Source organism: Thunnus albacares, chromosome 8, assembly GCF_914725855.1.
Source record: "Thunnus albacares chromosome 8, fThuAlb1.1, whole genome shotgun sequence".
Classification (NCBI taxonomy): domain Eukaryota; kingdom Metazoa; phylum Chordata; class Actinopteri; order Scombriformes; family Scombridae; genus Thunnus; species Thunnus albacares.
In genome coordinates this window covers 31,218,629-31,245,632 of record NC_058113.1, presented here as the reverse complement: position 1 = coordinate 31,245,632, position 27,004 = coordinate 31,218,629, and the positions used below count along the sequence as shown (strand labels likewise).

The 27,004-nt window shown below is 39.7% G+C and overlaps 1 protein-coding gene across 1 annotated transcript in view; it reads right to left on the bottom strand.

The window, feature by feature from the left end:
* Positions 1 to 27,004, bottom strand: part of bbs9 (Bardet-Biedl syndrome 9) — a 205,347-nt gene extending 178,343 nt beyond the window's left edge. The window contains exons 1-9 of the mRNA XM_044358108.1: positions 26,881 to 27,004; positions 24,643 to 24,761; positions 23,566 to 23,722; positions 19,511 to 19,575; positions 19,199 to 19,312; positions 13,607 to 13,781; positions 7,814 to 7,898; positions 6,586 to 6,769; positions 25 to 154 (exon numbers count right to left, since the gene is read on the bottom strand). Coding sequence (XP_044214043.1) covers positions 25 to 154; positions 6,586 to 6,769; positions 7,814 to 7,898; positions 13,607 to 13,781; positions 19,199 to 19,312; positions 19,511 to 19,575; positions 23,566 to 23,722; positions 24,643 to 24,754 — 1,022 coding nt within the window. The 5' untranslated portion in view covers positions 24,755 to 24,761; positions 26,881 to 27,004. The remainder of the gene's footprint in view (positions 1 to 24; positions 155 to 6,585; positions 6,770 to 7,813; positions 7,899 to 13,606; positions 13,782 to 19,198; positions 19,313 to 19,510; positions 19,576 to 23,565; positions 23,723 to 24,642; positions 24,762 to 26,880) is intronic.

Below are 27,004 nucleotides of genomic sequence, written 5' to 3'. Positions count from 1 at the left end.
TGTTTTGCAGAGGTTTATACTCACGGAAAGTTGGCGACGCGGACGGCCACGGGCACAAAGGGGAGCTGGGCCGCCCACTTCAGAGTCACATCCTGGTAAACCAGCAGCATGTTGGTATGGTTACCTAGCAACAGGTTGGTCGTGCCATCGATCACTATAAAAGAACAAAAAAAAAAAAAAAAAACAACATCTTGTTAGAGAGAAGAACAGAGCCCGCTCACGTCAGCCCGTTATGTTTATGAACATGAAATCCGTCCTCTTGTTAAATTAATTTTCCTAATTACATTTTATATATTTAGTTAAGTTGACTTACAATGACTTCAACGGTACAAGTCAAGGGTCAGGCTCACGTTACTAAGATCACAGGACGACTGTGGAAGGAGACGAGTTCAAAGGCATTTCTATGACCTTTCATAAATAAAGCAGAAAAGTTTTCATGACCTTCTTCCTTTCCAGTTGTTTAATGTCACTTGTCAGTCTGGATTCAAGCTCAGTAAAGACTGTGAAACACCTGTCACAATGAATATGTGAAATAATAATTACGCTTCATTATTCTACCATTGCCTCATTGCTAAATTTCCCTGAAATTCCCCGACTCCTCCCGAGAATTTGACTGGAGATTGAGAGAGCTGAAAGGATGACAGGACTAACTGAGACAAAGTGAGCCAAGCATTGTTGTATTTTCCCAAAAAAAAAAAAAAAAAAAAAAAAAATCAAGAATTAAAGCCTGCCAAAGCTTCACCTCCTCTATCTGCCTGGCTCTTTCCCTCAGTTTTAAAATTTGTTTTCAGGGCCCCTCTTGCAAAAGAAATCTTGACCTCGGTGAATACAGGATACAAGAAGTGGACTGTGTTTGTATGAACCAGAACAATTCAGTTAATACTCTTTCCTAAAATAACACCCTGAATAAATAATCATGGAATATGTGATGCAACTGGGATACAAAATCATGCTCAGACACAGATAATAAAATGATTTATTAACCCCTCCACCCCCTTTTCTTTTCACCTGCATTTAGCATGTATGCATGCATATGTATGTATATTTGTATACTGCACGTTATATTCAGCGTTGCTTGTGTTTATTGATTTGTTATATTATTCCCTTGCATGAGTTTTGTGCAAGCTTTTGCAGATGTGCACAGTATGTATTGGAAAGAATGAACCATTGGTATGACCATGTACTTAAGTAGACCAAAAGGAATTATTCCACTGACGTGTGTTCAGTTTCATTTAAAAGTCATAAAATAATAAATAGTCGATCACAAAAATGGATTTCTGTGTCAAGTTCTGACACCCAAAAATCTGCTCCCCTAACCCTTAGCAGAACAACAATATATAGTGATGATTCGTCTTTCACAGCAGCACAAAACTTGAGGATTTTGTCTCCTATTTTCAGCTTTTGGTGAATATTGACAAACTAAAACATGAAGAACAGAAATAGCATTCCTGCAGTGGGTGGCTTTTCCCTCGAAGATGAATGCAACATGTACTCTCTCTCTCTCTCTCTCTCTCTCTCTCTCCACTGTTAAGAAAAAAATTCATCTCTTCACATCTCACATGTGGTTTGTATATAGAATTCTGTCATTTAGATCTTTCATTTTAAGACACCTGTATAAAGTTACATATACTCACTTTCTCCCTGTGACTCATGGCAAGAAAAATTAAATATAAATACTAGTTATGCTTTACAACTTATGTTTTCACACACACACACACACACACATACAAATGTCCAGTTGATCCCACCAATGGTGCAGTTACCACCAGGAGAGATCTGAGGTGATGTGGCCACACGCAAAACAAACACGCCTCACTCACACGCAGTTGAATACACAAGGTATAATATATAGTAACAGCGGTCAGCAGGGTGGTACGGCGCAGCGGGGGTCAAAATGACAGAGTGTGTGTTACATGAAAGCAAATACACACCTTCTATCACAGCATCAGCATTATAATTACAAGCTAATTATAAAGGTCCAATCAGCCTTCAAAAAACAAGTATCTGGCCTCTTTTCTTACAATCATTTCCTGTTACTCTTCAGTCCCTCTGCTCTCATCTCCTCATCTACTTTCTTTTAACCTCTTTGCCTTTTTCCTCATCTCTCCCGACTTTTACTTCTCCTCTTTTTCCTTTCAACTTTCCTCTCTACTATCCTCTCACCTTTCTGCTCTTCCTCTTCTTTTATATTTTCTACCTTTATATCTCTCCATCCTCTCTTAAATTCCTTTTTGACCGTCTGCCTAGTTTCACACTTTCTTTCCTCCTTTCTGCCTTTTCATCATCACTGTCCTTCCTTCTCTCCTTTTCCTGATATGTCTTTCCACAAATCTTTTATTGTTCCTTGAAGGAGAAAACTATGTGAGGTCTATGTGAGAGTGGCTCACGATCCCAAAACCATGGACCGGTACCAGGACTTGAGGAAACACAATATGTATTGGCGGAAAATGGCTGAATAATAATTATATAACTTTATATTATCGGCTATTTTTGCTGTAACTACCTTGAACATGATGAAAACCGTCTTTGCTGCATTTTTCTGCGTCGCATCTCTCACAATGTTCCTCTTCTACATGCTGTCTCATCCCATTTTGATTATAATTTTACACTATTATTGATAATTATAAACTGTGTACAAGTCTCTAGAGCTCCATTAAAAAAATTCAAAGTCCAAAATCTCCCTTATGTGTTTAAGATCTGGTGACTGTGAATAAGCCATCAATATCATTTTCATACTCGGTGACCCTTAATGCCCCCGTATGGAAGCACCTCCATTCATTATGTTTTTCAATTCATTTATTCGGGTTTTTCCTTTAATTTGTCACCCGTCTGTCATGTTCTCAGGAGCAGGAATCATATGCTCTTATTTCAAATGGAGTAACTTTGTGTCCCGTTGTGGTCGGGATGAAGGAGTTGAACTTTGGTTAGCGTGTTTCTGTTGAGCAGCCATGCCAATAAAGTTATATGAGAAAAGAAAGAAATAGACGGACAAAGGGAGGTAGACAGAGAAAGAGAGAGAGAGAGAGAGAGAGAGAGAGAGAGAGAGAGTGAGGGCTGCGGTCCAGCAGAGGCAGCTGTGAGGCTGAAAGCCAGAAAGGGGAAAAGCGTTAGGAAACACTCAGGAGATCACTGTTGTCTCTCCTCCTCTTCTCTTAACTTTAAGGTTTCTGGAGAAAAATACACTAAATGGTTATTTGGCATTGAACTGAAGGAACCCTTTACTTTACGGTGGGTGGCACTTCTGACAGTCACAGTGTCACAATATGTCAGTCTGTTAACAATAAACTAGAGACCAAACACGGACACACAGAAGATTGCAGTTGTAGTCTGGGTCCAGGGAGTTGCACTCTTCTAGCCATGTGGGAATTTTTATGCGGTTTTGACTGTTGACAGGAATCATGTCCCAATAAAAGCTGCTTTTGTTGCGCTGGCACATCATGTATTGAAATTACAGCAGATATCCAAGAGTAATTTAAATAATCTAAATAATGTCTGGAACAGATAGTGGAGGGCACTTTGAAAGCTGAGACATTTTAATTCTAAAATTGAAAGCAGACATCAGTAGAGAACACTTGGCCGTTCTTACAGTTCCTCCATCAATCCTCCCTTCTGGATCCTTCCTCCGCTCTATATTTTTTAACTTTTTCTTCACATCCTTTTTAATTTTCTCTTTCCATCTGCCGGCTCTCTAGTATATTTTAGTTCAAGTGTAATAATCTCGACAAAAAATGGTTCTGCTGTACAACGGTGGTTAAACTGAACCAGACAGAAAAACATTTAGTTGCTGTGAAGAACGCCTATAAAAACGGTTGTTTATGGCTCCGTGCTCAAAAGGTAACACACACAGAACTTTTATTCTACTGTATTTAAACACCAGTCTTGGAGGTCCAAACCATATCTGGATAATTAGTGTTGCTTGTGGCGATAAGAAACAGGTTCCAGTCACTAACCATGAAAGAGAGGTAATACAAATTTACTCCTTTTATATAATATTTCTAACATCGTTACATTAGTATCATAAAACAAACAAAGATAAAGCTTTCATCATAATTTCATTTTGTCCCTCCACATCATTATAAGAGCTGGATGCCGGACAAAAAAATGGCAAAAAAGGTTTGCTTCCACGTTGTGCGGCCCACTGAATATGCGCAATAGTGTTTCCCCCGCTGGATCCGCCCACGAGTTCCCGCTCGCTTCCTGCTTGAGGAAAGTTTTACAAATATAAAACCTCCATGAATCAAAAGTTCATAGTAGAAAGAGTCATAATTGATGTTGTTTTACAATGGTGGTCTATGGGGGAAAATCCTTTATGGGCCGCGGGGGAATTTTTCGCTGCAATACCGTGAGTGGCCACTGGGAAAAATTGGCTGCAAGGCTAAGCGGCAGCGGCGCCCTATCCAGCTCTTATTATACATCCACGCTCTGCATACGAAGCACTACTTTTCTGCCGTAAATGTCTGTGTGTGCTAAAGTAAACAAAGTGGACATAAAGAAAGAGGGATGCAGTTTTAAAAAGGAGAATAAAACTTTAAACTCCTGCAGACTTTCATGTTTACTGCTGGTGTGTTTATTTATGATGCTTCAGTCTACACAACCTACGTCAGGGAGATATGCCTACTGGGAAGCAGTAGCCAGTGTTTCTTGCCTTTTCAACAGGAGATAACCAAGTTACTAGACAGCTGCACCATCATCACGTTACACATCATCTCTCTCTGTCTCTCACTCCTTCTCTATTCCTATCAGAGGTGAAGACAGGCAGAGGTGTACAAGTCTGGAACCCATTACAGGTTTATAGCTGGACTGTGCTGTACCACACATACCTGTTGGATTATATACAGAAAAGCTTGTGCTGTGTATTCATTATGACAAAATTATTGCTATGATGTATCCTCCAAAACTGTTGTGTGCATAAAAGTGTTTTTTAAATGATTTCTAACCAACAATTTCAGTGAAATATCTCAAACAAATGAAAGAATGCTTAAGTTACTGAGAGAGCTTTTTGTTTTGTCTTTGCTGCAGTTTGGGCATAAACTTTTTCCAACATTTTGGGCTTTTCAGTAAGTGATATAAACCATGTATTGATACTGTAATGTAATAGTGTATAATGGTGTATCTGCAAAATGTTACTTTTTAATGAAATAAGAAAAACAGCCTTGTTTTTATCTTTATGACAGTTAGAGCTGCAACAGTTAGACGATTAATCAATTAGTTGATCAACAGAAATTGTATTGTCAATTTTTAAGGAAATGCCAAATATTTTCTGGTTGCAGCTTCTCAAACATTAAGATTTAAACATAAAGGAATGTAATATCTTTGGATTTTGGACTGTTGATTTGACAAAACAAGACATCTGGAGACTTCTCACTTTGGGCTCTAAGGAATTAAAAAGAGCATTTTTCATTACTTTCAGACATTTTATAGACTAAAAAATGAAAATGCATTTTTAGATCAATTGTTTTGGAAGGTTTTTAGCCTAAACCATAAATGATTTGAACTTTGAAAACCTAAAAAAAAATCATCAGATACGGACATATACTGTATTCACAGGACATTAGCACTATATCATCTGTCTTATACATCAAACTACATATGTGTATATCTACATTTATTATGTTATCCATTCATCTTGCAGCACATGTTTATGTACTACAATGTATTTTATAGTCTGGTCAGTTTTGTTTTAATGCATGCAGCAGAGTTACTCCAGTTATTCCATCACGTTCTGCCAAAAGCAGCTTCCTGCTCAGCCAGCCATGTGGCATCGGGCCACTGCACAGAATGTTTTGTTTTTGTGCGTTTTATTCACTTATTTTCAAATGTTTGGTTGTGGCAGGTGCACTGATGCATGGTGAGTTTTGTGGTATTGCCCTGTACTTTACTCCAGGTTGAACATATTTGAGTTTTACCAGCGCTGCATTGGCTAAATTTGAAACCGTCCCCACACTGGCTGTGCTCAGTTTTCTGTGAGGCAACGCTATGTGTCCAAATCCTTCAACAACAAGGTTTTCTTGTCTATTTTTATTCTCAATTTCAAAATTCTGGTGATTCCTGATTAGCTGCAAAATGCTAAGAGCTGAAAGGTGTGAGTCCTAACAAGTTGAGAAGGATTTAACAAGCCATGTGAACTTTTGAACTTTTGCTCTCGGATACTAGTGAAGCTAAAACTTGAACTATGTACTTTCTTCTCAAAGCACGGTTTCTGCTGCATGATACTATATGTCCAGAGAAACAGGATGAGCATTTTATTTCCTTTTTAAAACTATTTAACCAGTGTTTCCCCATCCCTTCCAGTTTCTCTGTGTCCTCAGTTTCTGTTCAATCTTTATTCTTACACACCTGATCCAATTAAGGTCTACACACTTGGATGCTAGCCTTCTCCAGGAAGATCTGTTTCTACTACTCAGCCAATCAGTATTAAGTCCTTAACTGGATCAGGTGTGCAGGAGTAGAGCTGAACAAAAAGCTTGTAGGACAGGGGGAACATGAGGACTGGAGACGTGAAATATCTCTTTATAGTTTATAGGTTTATTTTGGGATACTTAACCTCTTAAGCCCTTGTGCTAAAGGTTCAGAGACCTGGTTTACCTGAGGAGTAGGGCAGGAAGCAGCTCGGGTTGAACTCCAGTTTCTTCATGAAGCGGATCATGCCGTTGTCACGGACACAGTAAAGGTTCCTCTCGCCCAGGACGAAGATAGAGGAGGAGGAGTGGGAGAAGGAGGGAACAGAGAGGTCGAGGGCCTGTTCTCCGAGGACCAACGTCCAGTCAGGCTGAAGGAGGATACACACACACACACACACACACAGTTATAGCACAAAAGAACAAGCATGACATATACTACTACACATGTACAGTCTGTACACCCTTCACAAAATGTGTATATAGTCACTGAAATCCACCTCTTTTGTGTGGTATTTTATGAAGGCATGAATCTCAACAGCTGCATCTCTATGCTCTATGAATAAAGACATGTAATCTGTGTAAATTGGCATTTTTGACTCTGTTGTTGCTGTGAAAAATTCAGACATTTGTTTGCTCCAAAGTTTTATACTAGATGATGATCCTACTGAACTTCTGTTGGTATGGCAGGAGTGCTAAAAGTGTGTGTGTGTGTGTAGACATTTTTCGTGATCGAAATTCAATACATTATCCAGCATTAAAAATTCAGACTTATTGTAAACATCAATATGATTTATGGTTATGGGTAAATGGCGTATGCATTGGTGCCTTTCATTTGTACTCACATTTCTTTAAAAGTCTTTATTCTGCAGTGTTGCTACTAATCTTTTGTCTAACTTTGCAGCTATTTCAGCAATTTTATTCACGTTATTTTTTATGTGATACACATTAAATTATGTGCAGTTGCACTTTGCTTACTTATCAATTGTTTTATCTGTATTGTTATTTTATATATTTATTTATTCATTTATTTATTACATCTTGGCCACACATGAATCACACTGCTCTGTTAACTTCCACCAGTATTAATCACCAGATCAACTTCCAGCTACAATGCAAGAAATCATGTATGAATGGTTTGACATTCTAGACAGGTGACAGGAAATTCCAGCTCTCCGACTCTGAACAGATGAGAACTCTTATGATTGGTTTAGAACATATTAACAACCTCTAACACACCTGATTCGTTCATGCCAGCGTTGATAAGGATCGTTCCTGGTCACAAAGAGGAAACTGCCAGTGTAACTTTCCCCAAAATGTTTGCCAGGAACCAGCTGCAGAACCTTATCGTGCGCACATTATCAGATTTAAGTATCTGTTCATCGCTGGCAGGTGTTTGGGTGTTTGGGACTCACCATTAGCCTCTTGCCTCCGGACTTGAGGGGCAGGTCGGGATCCTGTCGACTCTCTGCTTCTGTAGCCACGGCCAGAGTCTCATACCTGAGTGTTAGAGAGAGACAAAGAGCTGCTTATACAAACAAACTGGATCACATTCAAACTACTGTCAGTGTGGAGCCGGTTGTCGGCCATTGTTTCATAAATGTATGTTGTAAATCATTTTCTCAGCTAACTTTGAAAACAAATCTATAAGCATATTTATGAGTCATATTTTCCCTAAAATAATCTCTCAGGATGGATTTTTCAGTTTTTTTTTCCTTTGAGTGACAATTTTGCATCTTTATTTACATTGGATTTCATGTGTTTTGCCTGTTTTCAGGTCAGTTAAAGTTACAAGTGAACAAAGAAACAAAGAACTACTTCTGTTCTCTGTGCCCTTCTGCTTTAATGTGGCGGGGTAGGATGGTGGAGGAGCTGGCAGTGAAATGCCTTGCTCAAGGACACTTTGCACTGTGCAGGGAGCTAATTAAAGTGCTCTCATCAGACTTCCCCAGCTAGTCTTAAAACTCAAATTAGAGACTCTTTAGTTACAAATGTGCTTCTTTAACCACCGGCTCAAAACCAAAACAATGCCAGTCATTTTCCTGAGGGAAATTCCGTCTGTTGAACATATCCGTCATTAACAAAAATCCACAGCGCGTCTTATATTCTCCATCTCCTTTACAGCTTCTGTCAGGTCAGTCAACACACCGCTGACCCGCTGTTCCCCGGAACTGCGGTCTATCAGTTTTAATCAGTGAGCTGTTGGCAACAGATTGAGGATAAAGTGGTCAGACTGATCTGTGGTCAGTTGATTTTGGCATCTTCAGCATCAGGAGTTTTCCAGTAAGAAGTTGGCAGTCACAGCAGCCTGGCGGGAATCTGTCCTCCTCAAACACCTGGATGAACAGAGAGCTCCAACCCAACCCAGCCGGACTCCCAACTGCAGACCAAACACTAAATAACTGCTGATTTATCCACTCACAGTTTTCTCACTCAATATTGCATATTTGGACCACAACCCTGCTGTGAATCAATGCTGGCAGGTCTGAAATAGCTTAAACTGTAAGAGCCGTTATCCAATATGGATGCCAAGTTGCGTGCATCGCTATAGATTCATACCAGCCACCTTAATGTCAGGAAGACACAGATTTCTCCTTTTTCTATTTTTTGTTTAGTAGTTAACACAACACCTCGGTGATGTGAGAAAGCTAATTAGACAAACTGACACCCTACATATACACACATAATGTATTATATACCAATTGTCATAGTATACTATTTCTGCAGGTAGTATACAAGAAATCAATGTACTTTAGTGTTTTGTACTAACAATATATGCATTGACATCAATCAAACTGCTAAATAAATGTTGTTGGTTGGTCTGTCCACCACTTTGGTTCGGACAGAAACATCTCAACAACCAATGGATGGGTTGCCATGAAACTTGGTACAGTTGATCCTGTTCCCCTCAGAATGAATTATAACAACTCTGGTGATCCCCTGACTTTTCATCTATTGCCATCATCAGGTCAAAATTTGCCCGATACTTTGGTTTAGGACCAAATACCTGCAAAACTAATGACATTCCCATCAGCCTCAGCTGAAGTTTGTGTTTACTGCTAATTAGCAAATGCTAGCATGCTAACACACTAAACTAAAATGGTGGGAATGGTAAACATTATTTGCTGAAAATAATAATAATCTAATATATTTTAAAACAGAACTAGAATAGAATCAGATTTTGTCCATTTCCATCGTTGTCCTTGATGTTTTCACAGTCCATCAACCATTTAACAATATGGAGACATAAATTAATTTTCTGACATGAAGAAATATTACAATATAAGCATTAAACATAGATAATTAAATCCTAAGAGCAAATAATTGATAAAATGTTTTAGGATGTACTCAAGATACAATGGTAACAAAGACTAACAACTTAAACACACAAAAAACATAAGATGTCATCACTCTATTAAGGTACTCTGTCTAGAAGCCATTAATTTATCTTTGACTTTAAGCTAGAAGGACTTGAGAATACCCTAAAAAACATGTCTAACTGAATATGAAGACCAGTGTCCTCAACTGGGAGCCAGTGAAGTTGGAAGAACATTTCAGTTTTACATGTGGATAAAGCTGATTATGATTCATGTCCCTAAAAGTGATGCTAATTCCTCGTAACACTGTGTATAAAGCGGTTGTAAAACAGCAAATGAACTGTTCTAAACTTTGATTTTCGCAATACAACACAAGATTTATAGTTCTGAACTCATCCGTATCGGAGCCGTACCCACTGAGCTTCTAGAAGAAACGTCGAGCAGACTAACGAGCTGCTTTATGGATGACTGCCAGTAAAGAAACTTTTTTTCATCATACCGTGACCATTTCCTGGAGAAGAAAACGGACTAAAAAATATATTAAACATGTCATGGGTTTTAAGCGTTTAAAGTAACACTCGATGGATCGACAGGCTGACTGCTGCATGAGTGACTGGATTAAATTCAGTCTAATAATACTAAAATAACACCGTGAAATAACTATTCTTTCACTCTGATTTTTCTATTCCACCCTTCAAATAGATGTTTTACTAATGGGATATGAGGTAGCATGAATGAATTAAAACTGTATATGCATGCGTGTGTATGTGTGTGTGTGTGTGTGTGTGTGTGTGTGTGTGTTCAGTTCCATCCATCAATAGCTGGTTGGATGTTGATTTAACGGTTATGAAAGAGGGTAAAAATCACATAATGTCTGTGTGTACAAGAATGGAAAAACCACAAAAATCTGATTATTCACCTGCATGACTAAAATATGAGGAGGGAGAACGACACACACACACACTCCTACACACACACACACACACACACACACACACACTACTGATTATTTTTTGTTTGTTATTCAAAAGTGTTTGTGGTGAACATGGTGTGCTCTCTACGTAGATACAGTTTCGGTAAGGCCTTACTGTGCGTACGTAGGAGTGTGTGTAGGAGTGTGTGTAGGAGTATGTGTGTGTGTGTGTGTGTGTGTGTGTGTGTGTGTGTGTGTGTGTGTGTAGGCGGTATCAGTCATCATGCAGAGTTTAGGACACTGAGGTTGAGGAAACAGTGTTCTCATTTATATGAAAGAGGATCCCTCTGAAAAAAAAAAACCCTCCACAAACAAACACACTCATTTACCTTCAACATATACATCATACAAGCATATACATACACACTGTGTGCACACATGGATACACACACACACACACAAATTATACAAACACACAGTACATGCATATGCTCTCTCTCTCTCTCTCTCTCTGTGTCATAGATAAACACAAACTAAACGCCAACATACACGCAGCAACCAAATCAAGCTCTCATTCATCAGGGCAGGAGAAGGTCCAACAGGCTAAATAAACTGAGAGGAAGCAGAACAGTTTGACCAGTCATCTGATATTAAATGTATAACAGTCGGTGAAGTCCTGACCCCCGTCATCTGATATGGAATATATTTAACAGTCACTGAGACATAACACATCAGTGCCCCGGTTGTATAAAAGTTTCCCTCCGCAAGATTTTTCTTAGGATGTGAATCTGCACGGCTAGATACCGCAAGAGGTGAGTGAGGATGTTTTTCTATAATTTGGGCTTAACTGACCCAGGGAGAAGGCAAAATATGGAGGGATTTTTGCACAATCCAGCAGTAATCAAGCTCCAATAAACAGTGCTGTGGAGAATATGACCCTAGTGGACGCAGTCAGAACTGCGGGTCATGTGACAATCCATCTCATTCACACACATTCATACGCTGATGGCAGGGGCTACCACGCAAGCAATTTGAGGTTCTGTATCTTGCCCAAGGACACTTGGACATGTGGATTGGAGGAGCCGGGTATCGAACCGCCAATGTTCTGATTAGTGGATGACCCGCTCTTCCTTGTGAGCCACAGTCAGTCGCTCCTCTACAGCTGCTTAGTTTGTCCAAAACTAAAAGTTATTCAAGATCTTTCTGTCACATAAGACAAAGAAAAGCAGCAAATTCCCACAATTAAGAAACCAGGAAAAAGGAGTGTTTGGAATTTTTGCTTGACTGAAACTTTTAATCAATTATCAAAATAGCTGCTGACTAATTTTCTGTTGATCGACTAATCAATTTATCCACTAATCATTTCAGCTCTAAAAGCGAGTGAATTAATTATCACAACTCCATTAGGTCAACCTACAGCTAATACCTTTGATGTTCTTTTTTTCCCAATCAATCTATAATTGTTCAGACTATAAAATAAAACAACAAACAGATCAATAGATATCAATCATCAGTTTGCTATAACTGTCCTCTTTCTCACTCTGTTAAGCAGTTGAAGCAAAGTAGCAAATTCCAGCAATGAAGAAAATGAAACCAGCAAATGTTTGCTTTTTTTGAATTACTTCAGAATGATTCATAATTTATATTGCTGTTGATTAATCGACTCAAGCCAGAAGGAAAAAGGGACGAACTTCTTACGAGAATGAGCTGCTGTCTCATTTCTACTGAATGTTTACATCTATTAGGTCACATAAACATCTTAGATATATTTTTTTATGCTTTTTTTTCCAAACTGAGCATGTCAACACTTACCAGACAAACTACCTCAAACGTTGTATTTACAGTACAAAGCGAACATAAAGGTGCGGTAAGAAACAAATATTGAACAAATTCATCTGAACCGCAGCCATTATGTTAGTCTGAGGTGTATACACTCAACACTGTAATGGAAATAAACCTGTTGCTCTTTGTAATCCAGTGTTGTAGCAATCTGTGTCTGCTCTATGTAATTCACCAGAGAGACTGTGTGTGTGTGTGTGTGTGTGTGTGTGTGTGTGTCCAGGGAGAGTAATGAGGTCAGTGTTTCCATGGTGACCATCTAGTCTGGAGAATCTCTTGATACTGGTGGGGGGCATCCAGATAACAAACAGCTGGGAGAGAAAAAAAAAAAAACTACACAGTACACCCACACAACAGTCTGTGAGACTTCTAAAAGCTCTCCATGCCTCGGCCAGAGGGAAATGGGGAAGTGTGCATGTGCTTACATTAAAGTGAGGGTACTTTCCAATCAAACTGTGTGTGTGTGTGTGTGTGTGTGTGTGTGTGTGTCTGTTTCGGTCCATCCAGCGAGCTCCACAGTGAGAGTGAGAGCAGATGTCTTTAAAGATGGTAAAGGTTTAGTCAGCGCTGCCTACTAACCATCCGCAGCTGATACTGGAGACAGCGGATGACACCAGATAACCTCAAATAACTTCGTATCTGCTACAGTCAGCAGACATAGCGCTCGCGGAGTGATGTGTATTCATGTTGTTGACCCACATTAATCAATGTCTAAAATAGACCGATGGTCATTCTGTGAGCAAATGTTTTGATGACTCATAGCTTTAAAAGCTATTCAATGATAACCTCCCTTTCCTTTCAGCGGTGCTTTATCAAAAGTATGTCAATATTTTCTTATTTTTGGAATAAAATCACAGTGTTTTCTGGCGTTTGCTTCTGGTTTGCGAGAACTGTGGGGTGGAGAAGGTTGTTAATTATAAAAGAATGTCTGGATGAAGGTCTACTTCAAGGGTTTTAAAGTTTTATTAGCACAGAACAAACAAAAATAAAGCAATTCTTTAAAGAACAGATTGGTACGATGTTAGAACGATGAGGCTGATTAGTTCTGATTGTTCTGAAATGTCCCTAAAATAATGTAATGTGTCATTTTATAATATGTAAACCTCTTCTGACACTGCTGTATGGCCGTTTAAACCTACTTGTAGCTCTCCAGCTGGCGTGCGGAGGACACGGTGAGGAAGCTGTCTGTTCTGGGGTTGTAGATCAGCGGGCCCGGCAGCAGGAAACCAGGGAGGAACCTGCCGAAGGAGTAGCTGTCCTGCTCGAAGAACATCAGCATCCCGTCCATAGACTGGATGCACAGCGAGTGATGACCTGATGAAGAGATGACGGAGCAGATGAAGTGAGCCCATAAAAAACTGATATCACACAGGCAGAGATATGATACAGTGTGGACACATTTTTTTGTGCTTCGGCATTCAATATGATATAAAATAATGCATTAAAGTGCTAAGTCTCAGCTTTAAATTGAGTATCAGTATAGAAGAAGGCTTTTAACACATAGTGCCCAAGGGTTCAAACGCAATTGGACACATGAAAACCTTATAAAAACGTTTAAAAAAAAATCCTTATCTGTAAAACGACTCAGGTGTTTATTCAAACAATTAGACCAACATGTTAAATTACCATCACAATGTATGCGAGACAAGCAGAACCATCTGGGATTAATAAAGTCTGTTTTTTTGCAGAGAAAATTTTATTTGGACAAACAGTTCAGATGTGTATAAGCAGAATCACTGTTGGCTAGGAAAGAGGCATCATATTTTTCGAGTTACATACTCTTGCTTTATAAATACTAACTCTGACTCCGCTGTTTCAACTTTTTCGCTATTTAAACACAAACACCGGCGATCCCGAACGACATCCGTGGCTCCTGTTTCATTTCAGCACTGATGTGGTGGTGTGTGTTGTTGTTGCTGCTGCTGCTGCTGCTGCTGCTACGAGGTGAGTTTCTCCCTCTGGCTGAATCTGATATCTCCATTAACACCTCCACACACACACACACACACACACACATACACATACATACACCTGGCTCTGGGTATGAATGTGTACAAGAATGTGTGTTTGTTAGGGCTTAGTACATCCCGCAGCAGGCCCTTTCCCTAACACACACACACACACACACGCTAACACACTCAAGCTATAAAGCAGTGGGACTGTGTGACCAGAGAACTATAATTAGGCCTCAACGCGCTATTAAAACTCACACTGCCATCAACTAGAGGTCAGAGAGACAGCCACCTACAGCGCAACACACACACACACACACACACCATCTATCACCGAGGATTTAGACAGAAAAGCCGCACACTCCTACACACCTATTCTGTGTAAACACGTGTATGTTTTGTATGTGTGTATCGGAGTGATGAGCGGAGTTCAGGGTGGCCGTTAACACAGTGAAGGTCTCTCTCTCACACACACCGCAGACACACCCTATAAGTGCAAGTGTGTGTGTGTGTAACACAATGATTGATAAAGAGCCAACAGCATCTGAGTGTATCTACATATGGCTGGATTTATATTCATGCATGAGTGGGTATTTATATCTGTGTGTGTATGTGTGTGTGTGTGTGTTTGAAACACAGAAACTGCTCATGAGTGTGTTTGTTAGCATTATTGTAATTACCATTATGATAATTCTACTTACTGATTCTTATCCTGGTTTTGTCATTATTTTCCCTGTAATTATACCACATTTCTTTGCAGGAATTGTTCAAAAAAAAAAAAAAACACTGGGAAATTATCAGGAAATGAAAAGTCCCCATAAAATAGTGTTAGTGTGTATTTAAAATCTGTGTTACATCAAAAACATAGCGAGGCATATCAGTTATGAGTAGCAGATCAGAATTGGCCGCAGGGGCTTGTGGCGTAAAACAAAAACACACTACGGACAGATCAGGACTCCAAAAACAGCTGGAGGAGCGAAACCACCCGCCCAGACAAACACTTAACAGATTTGTCGGGTCGCGCCGTGATCGTTTCCCACCCCCGAAGAGCAAAGCGAGGGTCAAAAACAACACACACCCAGACGGCCCCGACACGGCGCTGTATCATCAATAATAGGAAAAGTGCTACGTACTGAAAAAAAAGAAGGTTGGAGGATGGAGGCTGTGCCGTAATAACGAGCGTGCACGTGTAATTTCACACGCCCACGCCCAGGTATAACGTGTCGAAAGAGGCCGGTATGAGAGCGCCGCTGCTCAGACACAGGAGAGGAAACAGGCCTGTATTAGTGTCATTAATAAGACATGTTGAACAAGCGAGCACGGAGCAGCCAACAAAGCACAGAGGCTGGCCGCACACTGCAGTGGGCAGTGCCTCGTGTGTGTGTGTGTGTGAGAAAGTACATGTGAATGTGTGTGTGCCAATTTATTTTGTGCATGAGTGTGTATATATATATATATATATATATATATATATATATATATATATATAAATGTGTGTCTGTGCATGTGCGATTATGTGTGTGCATGTATATCTATATGTGTCTGACCAAAGTTCGACAAGGTCAGTCCATGCTGTGTGTGTGTGTGTGTGTGTGTGTGTGTGTGTGTGTGTGTGTGGCCTGAATGTGACCCAAACCCAAAGGCAGCCCAGCTATTAGAGCAGTATTAGTACAGAGCTGCTATTACAGCGCCTACAGCACCGCTAAATGGCTGCTATTATAGACCTACCCACACACACACACACACACACACGCACACACACACGCACACATATTCACGTGTAACAGCAGACGTTGCAAATACAGTCCCACACACACACACACACACACACACACACACACACACACACACACACACACACACTCAAGGCTTTCCAAATCCAAACACACACTTTGAACATTGCAGAGCGGAGCGCTGTCACACTCTACTGAAGAAACACACACATGTACGCACACACACACACACACACACACACACACACACACAAAATTACACACACACAAAATTACACATTCAGACATTCGGCTGGTCTGGCCTCAGAACTGTGACCATCACTCTGTACTCAGTAAACCACCACAGAAATCACCCTCCTCTATGTGTGTGTGATTTGTTTGTACATGGACGTGCACTTTTGCATGTGTCTGCACATCGTTAAAAATGTTTGTGCGTGCGTGTGTCTGTGTGTAATGTCTGTGAGATTGCTTTCCAGCTGATCAGCCGTGAGATCGGCTTGTTTTTGTGTAAACTTTACGAAATGGTGACGAAAGCTCCGTCGGCGTGCGGATTCACACACTCAAACGCTCCCAGATTATCCCAAACAACTCATCTGACCTTAAAAACAGTCTGTATCTGCAACAGCTTTGACTATGAAGGAACGAGTGATGTTTTTCTGTAATTCAGGACCAGAATCTAAACCTCTGCAGCAGTAACAAGCAAGAATCTGGATAAAAACATTTCAAAATGAGGTATATAATAAAACACATGTAGCCAAAGATTTCAACACTACAATATTCATATTAGAGATAAGGGTGGTTAACATGACTATGTAATCATGTTATTGCATGATCTCCTGTTTGTCAAACGCCCCAAAATAGTATCATACATTTCAAAATAAAAGGTTAAAATCTAGAAAAAAGGTGTACATAACATGAGAGATTGGCAGATTATTACAGTGATAGAAAAAACCTACATTATTTTTCTCTTTTTGCTTTTATACAGTAACAAGACTACATAGTTTTACCTCCTGAAGCCTCTTAAATGATCTAAATGATATAGTCTGAAAAGGGAAAATTACTTTTATTGAACTGTTCACAATTTACAGAACATGCACATCACTTTGTATTAAGCCTCAGAGTGACTTTTGCCTGAGTTAAATCATTAGGAGGGTCTGCAGAACAGCAACAGCAGTGTGTGTAACTTGTTAAAATGAATGAGAATAATTGGTAAAATAATAAAATATATTTAGAATGAAAAGTGAGAATTTGTTTTTGAAAGGTCTAGACGTTATGTCCCTTTACATTCTACAAGTTATCTGTAAATTACAGCTTTCGTTTGCTCTTTTTTCAATTGGTTTTATTTTGCTCTTTACTATGATTTTATCCTACTTTTTTTTTTGGTTATCTAGAGCAACAAGGTTTATTGATTTATTAAAAGACAATTAAAACTTAATATTTGAGATTTTTTTTTTTAAAGTGAGGAAAAAAGTGTTTGAACTATTGTGATGTGGTTTTCCTTCAACCAAGCTGCTATTCAAGCTGAGGAGGTAGTTAAAAACTGCCCCCATCCTGCTGAAGTGTCCTTATGCAAGATAAAAAAAAATCTCTAGGAGATCCAGAGGTGCTTGTTCTGTAACTGAACTCTGACCTCCCTGTTGAGAGGCGAATAAAAAAAAAAGGGAATTTCCCTACAAGAGGCAATACAGGGTCCCCATTCATTCAATTTTGGTAATTAGACGGTACTGCGAGGCTTGGAGCTTAGCGATTCCAGGGCTTGCAGTGCCATCTAGTGGTGAAAACGGAGGAACTGCAGGAGAGGAGGACGCCATCAATGAGAGAGGAGAGGGTACTTATATGTGTTTCTATAGGTGTGCATGCATTTCTTCAAACAATACACACATTGATATTCATAGTACACACTACACACGTGCATCCAGTACGTGGATGGTTGGTTGTAAAGAGCCCACAATATTCTTTCTATCAATAACACACACACACATCACTATATAAACAGGGAGTGAATGAAGGGTCCAACACACACAGCTTGACAATACAGTCTTTATTTAGGATTGCCATTTTCTCTGCATTAAAAGGGGGTTCCCCGTGTGTGTGTGTGTGTGTGTGTGTGTTTCTTGGATGCTGGGTAGTCGAGGGCTTTCCCCTACTTGGTTTTTCCAAAAGCCCAATTGACTACAGAAAGAGCAGCAGCAATGTGACCTCTGTTTCTCCCTCTCTGTCTTTCCATCCTTTGCTCCTCTCAGAGACTTTTATAGTTTTATGTATTTGTCCAGTTCTGCCAATTACCACTTTCGCCAAGACACATGCACAGATGTTCACCCGTACACACACACACACATTTGTACTTCTACACTTGCGAGGACATTCACAGCATTTCATAGCCTCTATCTCTAACCCTAACCATCACAACTAACAGCCTAACCCTTACCTGTCCCTAAACCTAACTATAACCCCTAACCCTAAAACCCCAAACAGCCTTTTGAAGATTTAGCCCAAAATGAGGTCAGACCAAACTGTTCTCTGCAAAAATGTCCTTACTCCCCAAAGTTTAAAACTCTAATTGGTCCTCACAAAGACAGATGTGCAAAGGCAGGGACACACACAGCTGGTAAAATATTATAAATAGTAGAAGAAACTCCTTCCAGCTACTGTTCCTGGTGAACATAAAATGCCCTTCAGAGACCTGCATGTGTGTGTGTGACTGTATGACACTGCTGTCAGAGACATTACAAGTTATATGTGATGTAATTATGCATAAACATTCCTGCGTGACTCCAGGATGTTTGTTGTTTGTGTAAATGAAGACTGAAGATACGTTTTAATACTACACTGGTCTGTAGTTTTGACTTGTACATGGATGATGCTTTTTCTGATAAGCTGATCAAGTCCAAATCCCTGGTTGCAAATATCAATGAGTAGATGTAATGTAGATCAGTGATTAAACTAACAAGTTACCAAAAAATAAAAGAGTCAGACAGCTAGCATAATTCTTCATATCAGCTGTAACACGCAGCCAAATTAAAAGCATTTAAAATGTCAGTCGTACCTGTGACTCCTCCGAAGGTGCCGTAGGTCATATTGCAGGCTGTTCTCTGCAGATTGTGTTCATAAACCAACTTCAGCTGGTACTGATCACCGTGCTCCACGTTCCCTGCAGTGCCTGAAAAACACACACACACACACGACAAGTCCTATGTGATGTTTTTGAAGGTGAAAGTTGTTCTCACTAAACATGAATGATGAAGACAAACAGTACAGTACAAGCAAGCTCATTAAAAGTGGAAGTATATACAGAGAACAAAAGAGAAAAAAACAAAACATTTAGCTGCTCACATGTACAGTATGTATGTGTTCTTACCTGAAACAGAGTAGACTGAAAGCTTCCTGGGGTGAAGAACAGCCAGGTGAAGAAGCTCCGAACACCTGAAAAGAGAACAAAAGATTCTGTGTTACACGACAGTCGTCATACAGCTACAGAATCCTCGACAACAGTAAAACTAACGGTCAATAATAGGATAACCAGCAGTACTGAAGCATTACTGCTGGTGCACATTTCCTGTACATTATGTTGGATACAAACTTTGTAAAATCCACACAGAAGTTACAGAGTTTTGAAGAGAAGTTAAGAACCGAATCGACTAACTGTAAGATGGATCAACAGCTTTGAACAACAGGCTACAGAGCTGCAGCCCTGGAGGTGGTGAAGATTACATTTCTTACTGGGAGACACTTCAGCTAGGCCAGTGCTTCCTCCTATTGTGGTTGACAGCCGTTGGATTTTTTACATTGGTTATGGTTGAGGTTTAGAAGGATGGTCTCAGTGATGCTCATCCTAGATTTTCACTTATTTACCACAAACCCACTGAGAAGGAATCTGTCCACTCTTTGGACCCAGAACAGATGCTGTTTTACTAACTTTCAACCACTCTTGTAATGTTTGCCGAGAGAAAAAACAACAAGAAAAGAGAAAACTGGATCCCACAAGTTTTCTTTCTTTCTTGGAAAACCACGCTAGTCGGTGCTGAAACAAAACCTTTCACCATCTGCCCACCTCGGTCTGCCCTAACAATATTTACAACGTGCTTCCCTGTCAAGGCCAGTTTCCAAAATGCCCACCGGTCTCTGAAGAATGCTGTGGTGGAAACCGCAGGTAACTAAACACGACATCTTCCAAACAGACTGATTTAGTTGGATGCTGCTTCCAAGTGTGATGATGTGGGAAGTCTCTGAGGCAAACCTCCGGAGCTTTTCCCAGAAACCTCACTTTCCGGCACGTTCCTGTACACCCGCCGAACGGCGATGGGAGGTTTTGTGTTTAGATCGATGGCTAAAGCAAAGCAGCACTACTGCCAGGCTTAGAGGTTCAACTCCCTGTCTAGATTATGTCTAACTTACTGTATATTTCAAAGTCAGACTGGGTTGGAGAACTGAACACACTGTTCGCACAACAAAGACTAAGTGTAAAGGGTTTCAGACGTGGTGCAGACATTCTAATTGCATTGCATACTGTTGAAGCCGTGGACAGGCAAATTTACACAAAAAGATTAATTTAAATATACCACTGTCAGGGTTAGTGGTTCCAATCAATGTGTAATTCATCAGATTAAGCAAAGCAGTTAAAAGGAAATTACAGTACATTAAGGATCTTGTTGTCTGAAACAACAGACATCAGAGTGTCAGAACTATGGCCGAACTTTTGTCTATAATCATGAGTGGGCACACGCGCATCCATACGTTTTTGCAGATGCTGGGTAACAATAATCCTAAATAAACCAAATCCTGCTCTATCGTTCTCAGTTCTTCTTTAATTCCACATGGACATTACAACCTACTCACCACTTCTTCAGGTAAAAGAACATTTGTCTATCCTTCCCCTAATCTTTCATTAAGGAATATTTCATGTAGAGCTGCAACTAACAATTATTTTCATTATCGATTAATCTGCCAATTATTTTGTCAATTAATCGATTACTTGTTTTAGTCCATAAAACGACAGAAAATGGTGAAAAACGTCAGTCGTGGTTTCCCAAAGCCCAAGGTGACGCCTTCAAATGTCGACTAATTGTTGCAGCTCTAATTTCATGAAATGTGTCCCTAAAGCAAAGCTATGGAAATAGTTCTGAATGACGGCCACTGTGGCCAAAAATACCAATAATAGAAAAATAACACATGGAAAGTTGCTCTAATGGGACCCCAAGTAAAACAACGAAAATGTCACCTGGTGAGTTACAAGGCGTTTACGTCTTGTTTCACTTTTGTAATAAAACTATTCAAACTGTTTTCCATGACAGGCTTAAATGTAGTAGAGAAGAGTGACGTAGTTGATATGTAGTGGTAGTAATGTCAGTTACATTACGGCAGTATGTATTTAGAGTTTGCAAACATTCACCACCTTAAGCTACTTTTCATAACCGACCAAATAGGCTATAGATGCAAAAGTATAAGGAATCAAGTAAAGGTGTGTTATACAGCTCATGCATTCAACTTTTCAATTATATGAGAAAAATTGGGGTACCTATTCCTTATAAAGTTATGTAGTCTCGATTTAATTCTCTTTATCTGTCTTCCACTTTCTGCTCCAGTTCTGAATGACTACCTGGGAGTCACTCAGGCCTAAAATGTACACAATCAAGAGGTGTCTTTAAAAAGGGCACAAGGTTCAGTGTGTTTCCTTTCCTGCTAAGTTAAATACATTATACTATAAGGTGGATAAAAGTCTCCACTAAGTAACATATATATCACCACCATCCCATCATCTCACGTCATTACATTCCTCCCGCTCCTCCCGAGGGCTAGCTTAATCATCTTTACTCCAAAACAAGTCATTTTCACATTTCACTTGACCTTGACTCGTCGGAGGTCAGCTCTCCAGATCCAATTATGCAGTGCAATAACAAATCAGGATGGGGCTCTTGGGTTCCAGCAGCTATGCTAGCAACTCAGCGGTTAGCCTGACATTATAAGCGCAACTATGTTTGGGCCGCCTGGTGGCTGATAGATCGTGGTAAATCATGAGCATGGGGGGAGAAATCCTGACATGGTGGTTTGGGGTTAGCATGCAGTGCAGAGAGGAAAAAAAGGACATGTTAATGTGGTGGTAAGTAACAGCAGGGATGGTTTTTCTATGAATGAAAAAGTGGTGTGATGAGTTATGAATGGGTGTTTCTGCCTGGCAGTTTGAAGTAAGGCTATATTGTTAGCTATACTATGAAAACTTATAATTCACAGAAGGTCATGACAGAGTTAAAGAAAGACCAGTGATTCATTCCCAGGCAGCGCACATATGTAACACAAACAGAGGAGATATGGCTGCCAGAGTAGCCAGAGTGCTCAAGAGTAGCTGTCCTGTAATCTAAAGCTCAAATGTTCAATTCCTGCAGCGGGCCGATACATCTATCAACAGCTCCGGGTTCTGTCTAACAATGACCTCTGACCGCCTCACTAATAACAAGCCTTTGCAAATATGAGCATTAGCTGAATGCCTACACTGTGAATAGTCTCTAACATACTCAAAAGCTTCATAAATAACTTAGCTGATGATAGTAGCAATAGTAGAATTCAATTACAATTCCAGAAACATCAGAAAGCACCACTGCCCTGCACCCTGACTACACATCGCAAGAAATAACCAACAGATTTAGCAAAAAATATTAAACACTTGCTGGTTCTAGATTCTCAAATTTGAGTTTCTGCTTCTTTTGTCTGTTTTATATCTTTGTAAATGGTTTGGTTGAGTGTTGGTTGGACAAAACAAGCGATTTAAAGACATCTATTGTCTGACATTTATAGATGAAATGATTAATTAAATCTGAAAACATAAATTAAATATGTATTTCAAAATGGTAAAGATTTGATGAATCTGACCAGAAACATTTCTGTAAAAGTGACCAAACATAATTTACATTTGCTTCAGGGTCTAACATCTTCTTTGTGCCTTTAGTAGATGAGCGTAATCCGTTATCTGTCCTAAGACAATAAGGTACAGATCTGCATTCGTGAGATAGTGGTTTAAGGTTGCTTCCTGGCAGAGGGACATCAGGCTAATGCCACTCTGACCTACAAAACACTAAAACAGGTAAAGGCGGGAGGAAGGGAGCACCGAGAGATCAATCAATGATCCGTGTGTTAGAGCTCAAATCTGCGGTGACTCGATTTATCAGGAGTGACACATTCTTAACACTCAAACCAAAAGGCCTTTTTTTCACAGCAGACATATAAGGAAAAGAAAAGGTGTTACTAATAACATTAACGATGGCTGACAGTAAGCCAGAAATGAACAATACCAGGACCCTGACCCTACAGATTTTCTCACAGCGTGGAGGTTTAATTCAGAGAAAAGAAATATCACCAGCATGGCTACAGCACATCTCTATTTAAACATCTGGCGGCGTTGGCTTGTGTACGTTTACTTACGAGACGAACTTTCCCACTTCCACCTGGATGATAGCGTTTTGAAGCTGGACTTCCAGAAGCTGAGCCTCGGCCGAACCCTGGCCCGCCTCACTGGATTTATTGGTATGAGGGAAGAAGATCCGCAGCATCCCCATGTAGCTGCCCACCACCACCTTGTCTGCAATGTTATAATCACAGAGGAGGATAAATACAGATGTTGTATATGTCAGGAGGTTGTCACTGTCACTGAAACAGAGAACAGAACAGTTTTATTATCCCTCTCTTGTGTTCTGCCTACATTTTGGCCACTTCTAGGCTGCCTGGACATGACTTCTGACCAGGCAGTAACCTGAAAGATCGGGTCAGAGGTTTCAGTCCAGAGCAACTTGCAATATGTGTGTTCAACTTCCATAGATACAAGATGTAATCTAAAATTATAAAACAACTAAGAACATCGTCAGTGTTACAGTACAAGTACTTAAAATTTTTATTTTTTTTTTGACAAATTAGACATCAGTAAATGCTAACATGACACACTATTGAAATAAATGTAACTAAATCAAATCAAAACATCCCATATGATCACTGACTTGTGTTTAATTTCTGTCCACTGTAGTAAAAGGAATATCTCATTTAGAAGGTTTAGATGTAAAAGTGTTGGTCTGTGATTATACTGTATCTTTTTCTGTTAAGCCAAAGAAGAAAAACTGTCATTCTGGTGCAATTCAATAATTCTAATTCCCTATATAACATTATATACATGTAGATATCAGACTAGAAGCTGCTATCACCAACCAAATAAATGCAACTTCCTTTTGTCTGTGGCTGGTAAGTTTCTATTTACTCTAATGAGAAAGTGATTGGAGGTGGATACATTCTTCAATCAACCAAGTTATAATAAAAGTATGAGAGTGCACATTTAACTTTATATATTAATGTAATGGCTAAACCTCAACATGGGCTCATTTCATATGTGGTCCTGCAGTCTGTACGTTGTATGGTGATGCATCACTTCCTCATTAAATTACTATACATGACACGCATTTTCTGTATTTGCATGGTTCCACAAGACACCAGCAACAACACACACACACTGACCATGTCCGGTGCCGCTGTTGTCTACGTCTCCGACGCAGATGCATCCCTGGTCAAATTCCTCCCCCTCGCCAAGCACCGCCGACCACCAATCACGGGCCTTGAACAGAGACATCCTGCCTCTGATCGCACAAAGAGAGAAAGACAAAAAATTTCAAATGTTAAATCTCTTCTGCTATGAACTTGACATACAGTATATAAGGTGTATCTGTGTCAGATAGTGTTCGGTTGATGTGTTTCTCAGCAATTTGTGTCGTTAAATGTCAGTAACTTTTAATTAAATCTTCCTTAATGATTATGTGTAGAAATACAGTTTATTCATCAACTATTAATCGAGTGATAGTTAAACAAAGGCACATTAAGTTTTTTATTCTTTAAAAAACAACAGTAATTGAATTGTTAAGACATACAATAAATATAAGAACCGTAGTTGGGCTGTTAGCTACAACAACACCCAGTTTGAGCAGAAAGGTGTAGCTCAAGCTGTTCACATGGTGACAGCTTGGACCACTGTCCACTATGATCTCTGTCTGCTCTCACTCTGTGCACCATAACGACACCTGCAGCCAATGGCAGAGCAGAGGACCGGTCACATGGCTCCCGAGGATTGTGAGTGTGAAGGGGAGTGGGGGGGGGGGGGGGGGGGGGGTTGATGGGAGCAAGCAGCTTTTCTACTTGCTAAATGCTGAGCAGGTGGAACGGGCAGCTAATCCAGAATCCCTCCTATCTACGGTAGACTGCCACACAGGCCTGATAAAGGAATATTACAACCTCTACTAACAAGATATTCCATAAAAAAAAAGATTTGTTTAAAAGGTTGGAAATTGTGGATATTCTCTGTGGAGGTGTTAATATTAAATCTCAAAATTCTTACAATTTAAAATGCATGGAATAAAATTAAATATCAGACATTTTCTGCATTCATTCTGATATTACAGTATTGTTAGCTGCAGCTCCACATGCAGTCGTATTAATTCCTGACAGCAGTAACATTATTTCTAACAGGCTAAGTGACTCACAGTATCATCATGTGACTGCTTGGCTTTGTGCTTCATTGACTTTTCTTGGCACAACCTGTTACACATCTTATCAACTTTAATTAGCTGTGAATACATTTTTATATCAGCCTTGCCGAATGCTTTCTGCAAGGATAAAGCTGGAAGAAATTTCAAATAACTTTAACTCACAACATCCAGCTGTATAGTGACAAGGAACAGTGTCCTTCAGCAAAGGGATACATGTTCTTGTCCTTTAGAAAGATGCTGAATCTCATACTACCAGTGCTGTTTTATGGCAAAAGGTCTTTCACAGATAAAAAGTGAGCAGTTACTTTCTATTACAAGCAACCTCCACATGCTGTGATTGTATGGAATAAAATATCACAACTACCAGAAGACCTAACCTTAACCCTCTAATATCCATGTACTTTATGTCAGAATATCTGTTTAGACATGTTGAAAATTCAAATTTCAAGCGGTTTGACAGATGAGAATTTGTAGTCAGACTGGAGCTGTCATTTTCAGCTGGGATCTTTCAGTATTTCAGAGGGAGAAATTACTTTTTAGACAGATAAATAGATACTGTATTTGTCCCAAAGGGAAATTAAAATGCTAAAGCAGCCAACGGACATGAATCAAATCAAAGTACAAGCACAAAGATGTAAAAAAAGGCAAAAGAAAACAAATGCAATTAAAGGTGTTGTACAAGCAAATGCAATTAAAAGGCAATTAAAGGCTTCCATCTTTTTAACAGCCTTAAAGTGTTTAAGTGTTAGGAATCAAAAGCTACAGCATAGAGTCCGTTCACAGTTTCAGAAAGAGAAAGAGAAACGAGCCAGTTAATTAGCTGCTGTAGTCTTTGGTTGGTATTCAAGTTTATAGTCTCTTGGGCTTTAATAGCACAGAGCCAGAAACCTGTGGGTTTATTAGTGTTTAGTACCCAGGAGGACACATGTGAAATACTTCCTCTATGTTTAAATAATAAAAACTGTAAAAATAGTGAAGTATAAACGCATTCGGGGGCTATTTTAAGTCGGTTTCAAACTAAGGCATCCTGCATAGGTAAGTTAGCTCGCAGCTAAACGTCAAACAGGCTGAATTAACTTTAGCTTAGCTGGCTAATTAGCTAGCTCTCCAAGTTACCTGGATACGAGCTAGCAGATCAAGAAGAGAGACGCTGCTGTTTTCTCATCTTCTCCGCTGACGACAAAACATTTTAGTTGTATTCACGAGTGTTTCTTACCTCTGAGTTTACGAGCCAGTCAGTAAAATCCGACGTTTTGTTACTCCTGGTTCACACAGCAATCACATTTCTCACCCTCTTGCTTGTAGCCATCGTCCTGTTGTCATGGTACTGACGCTCAACG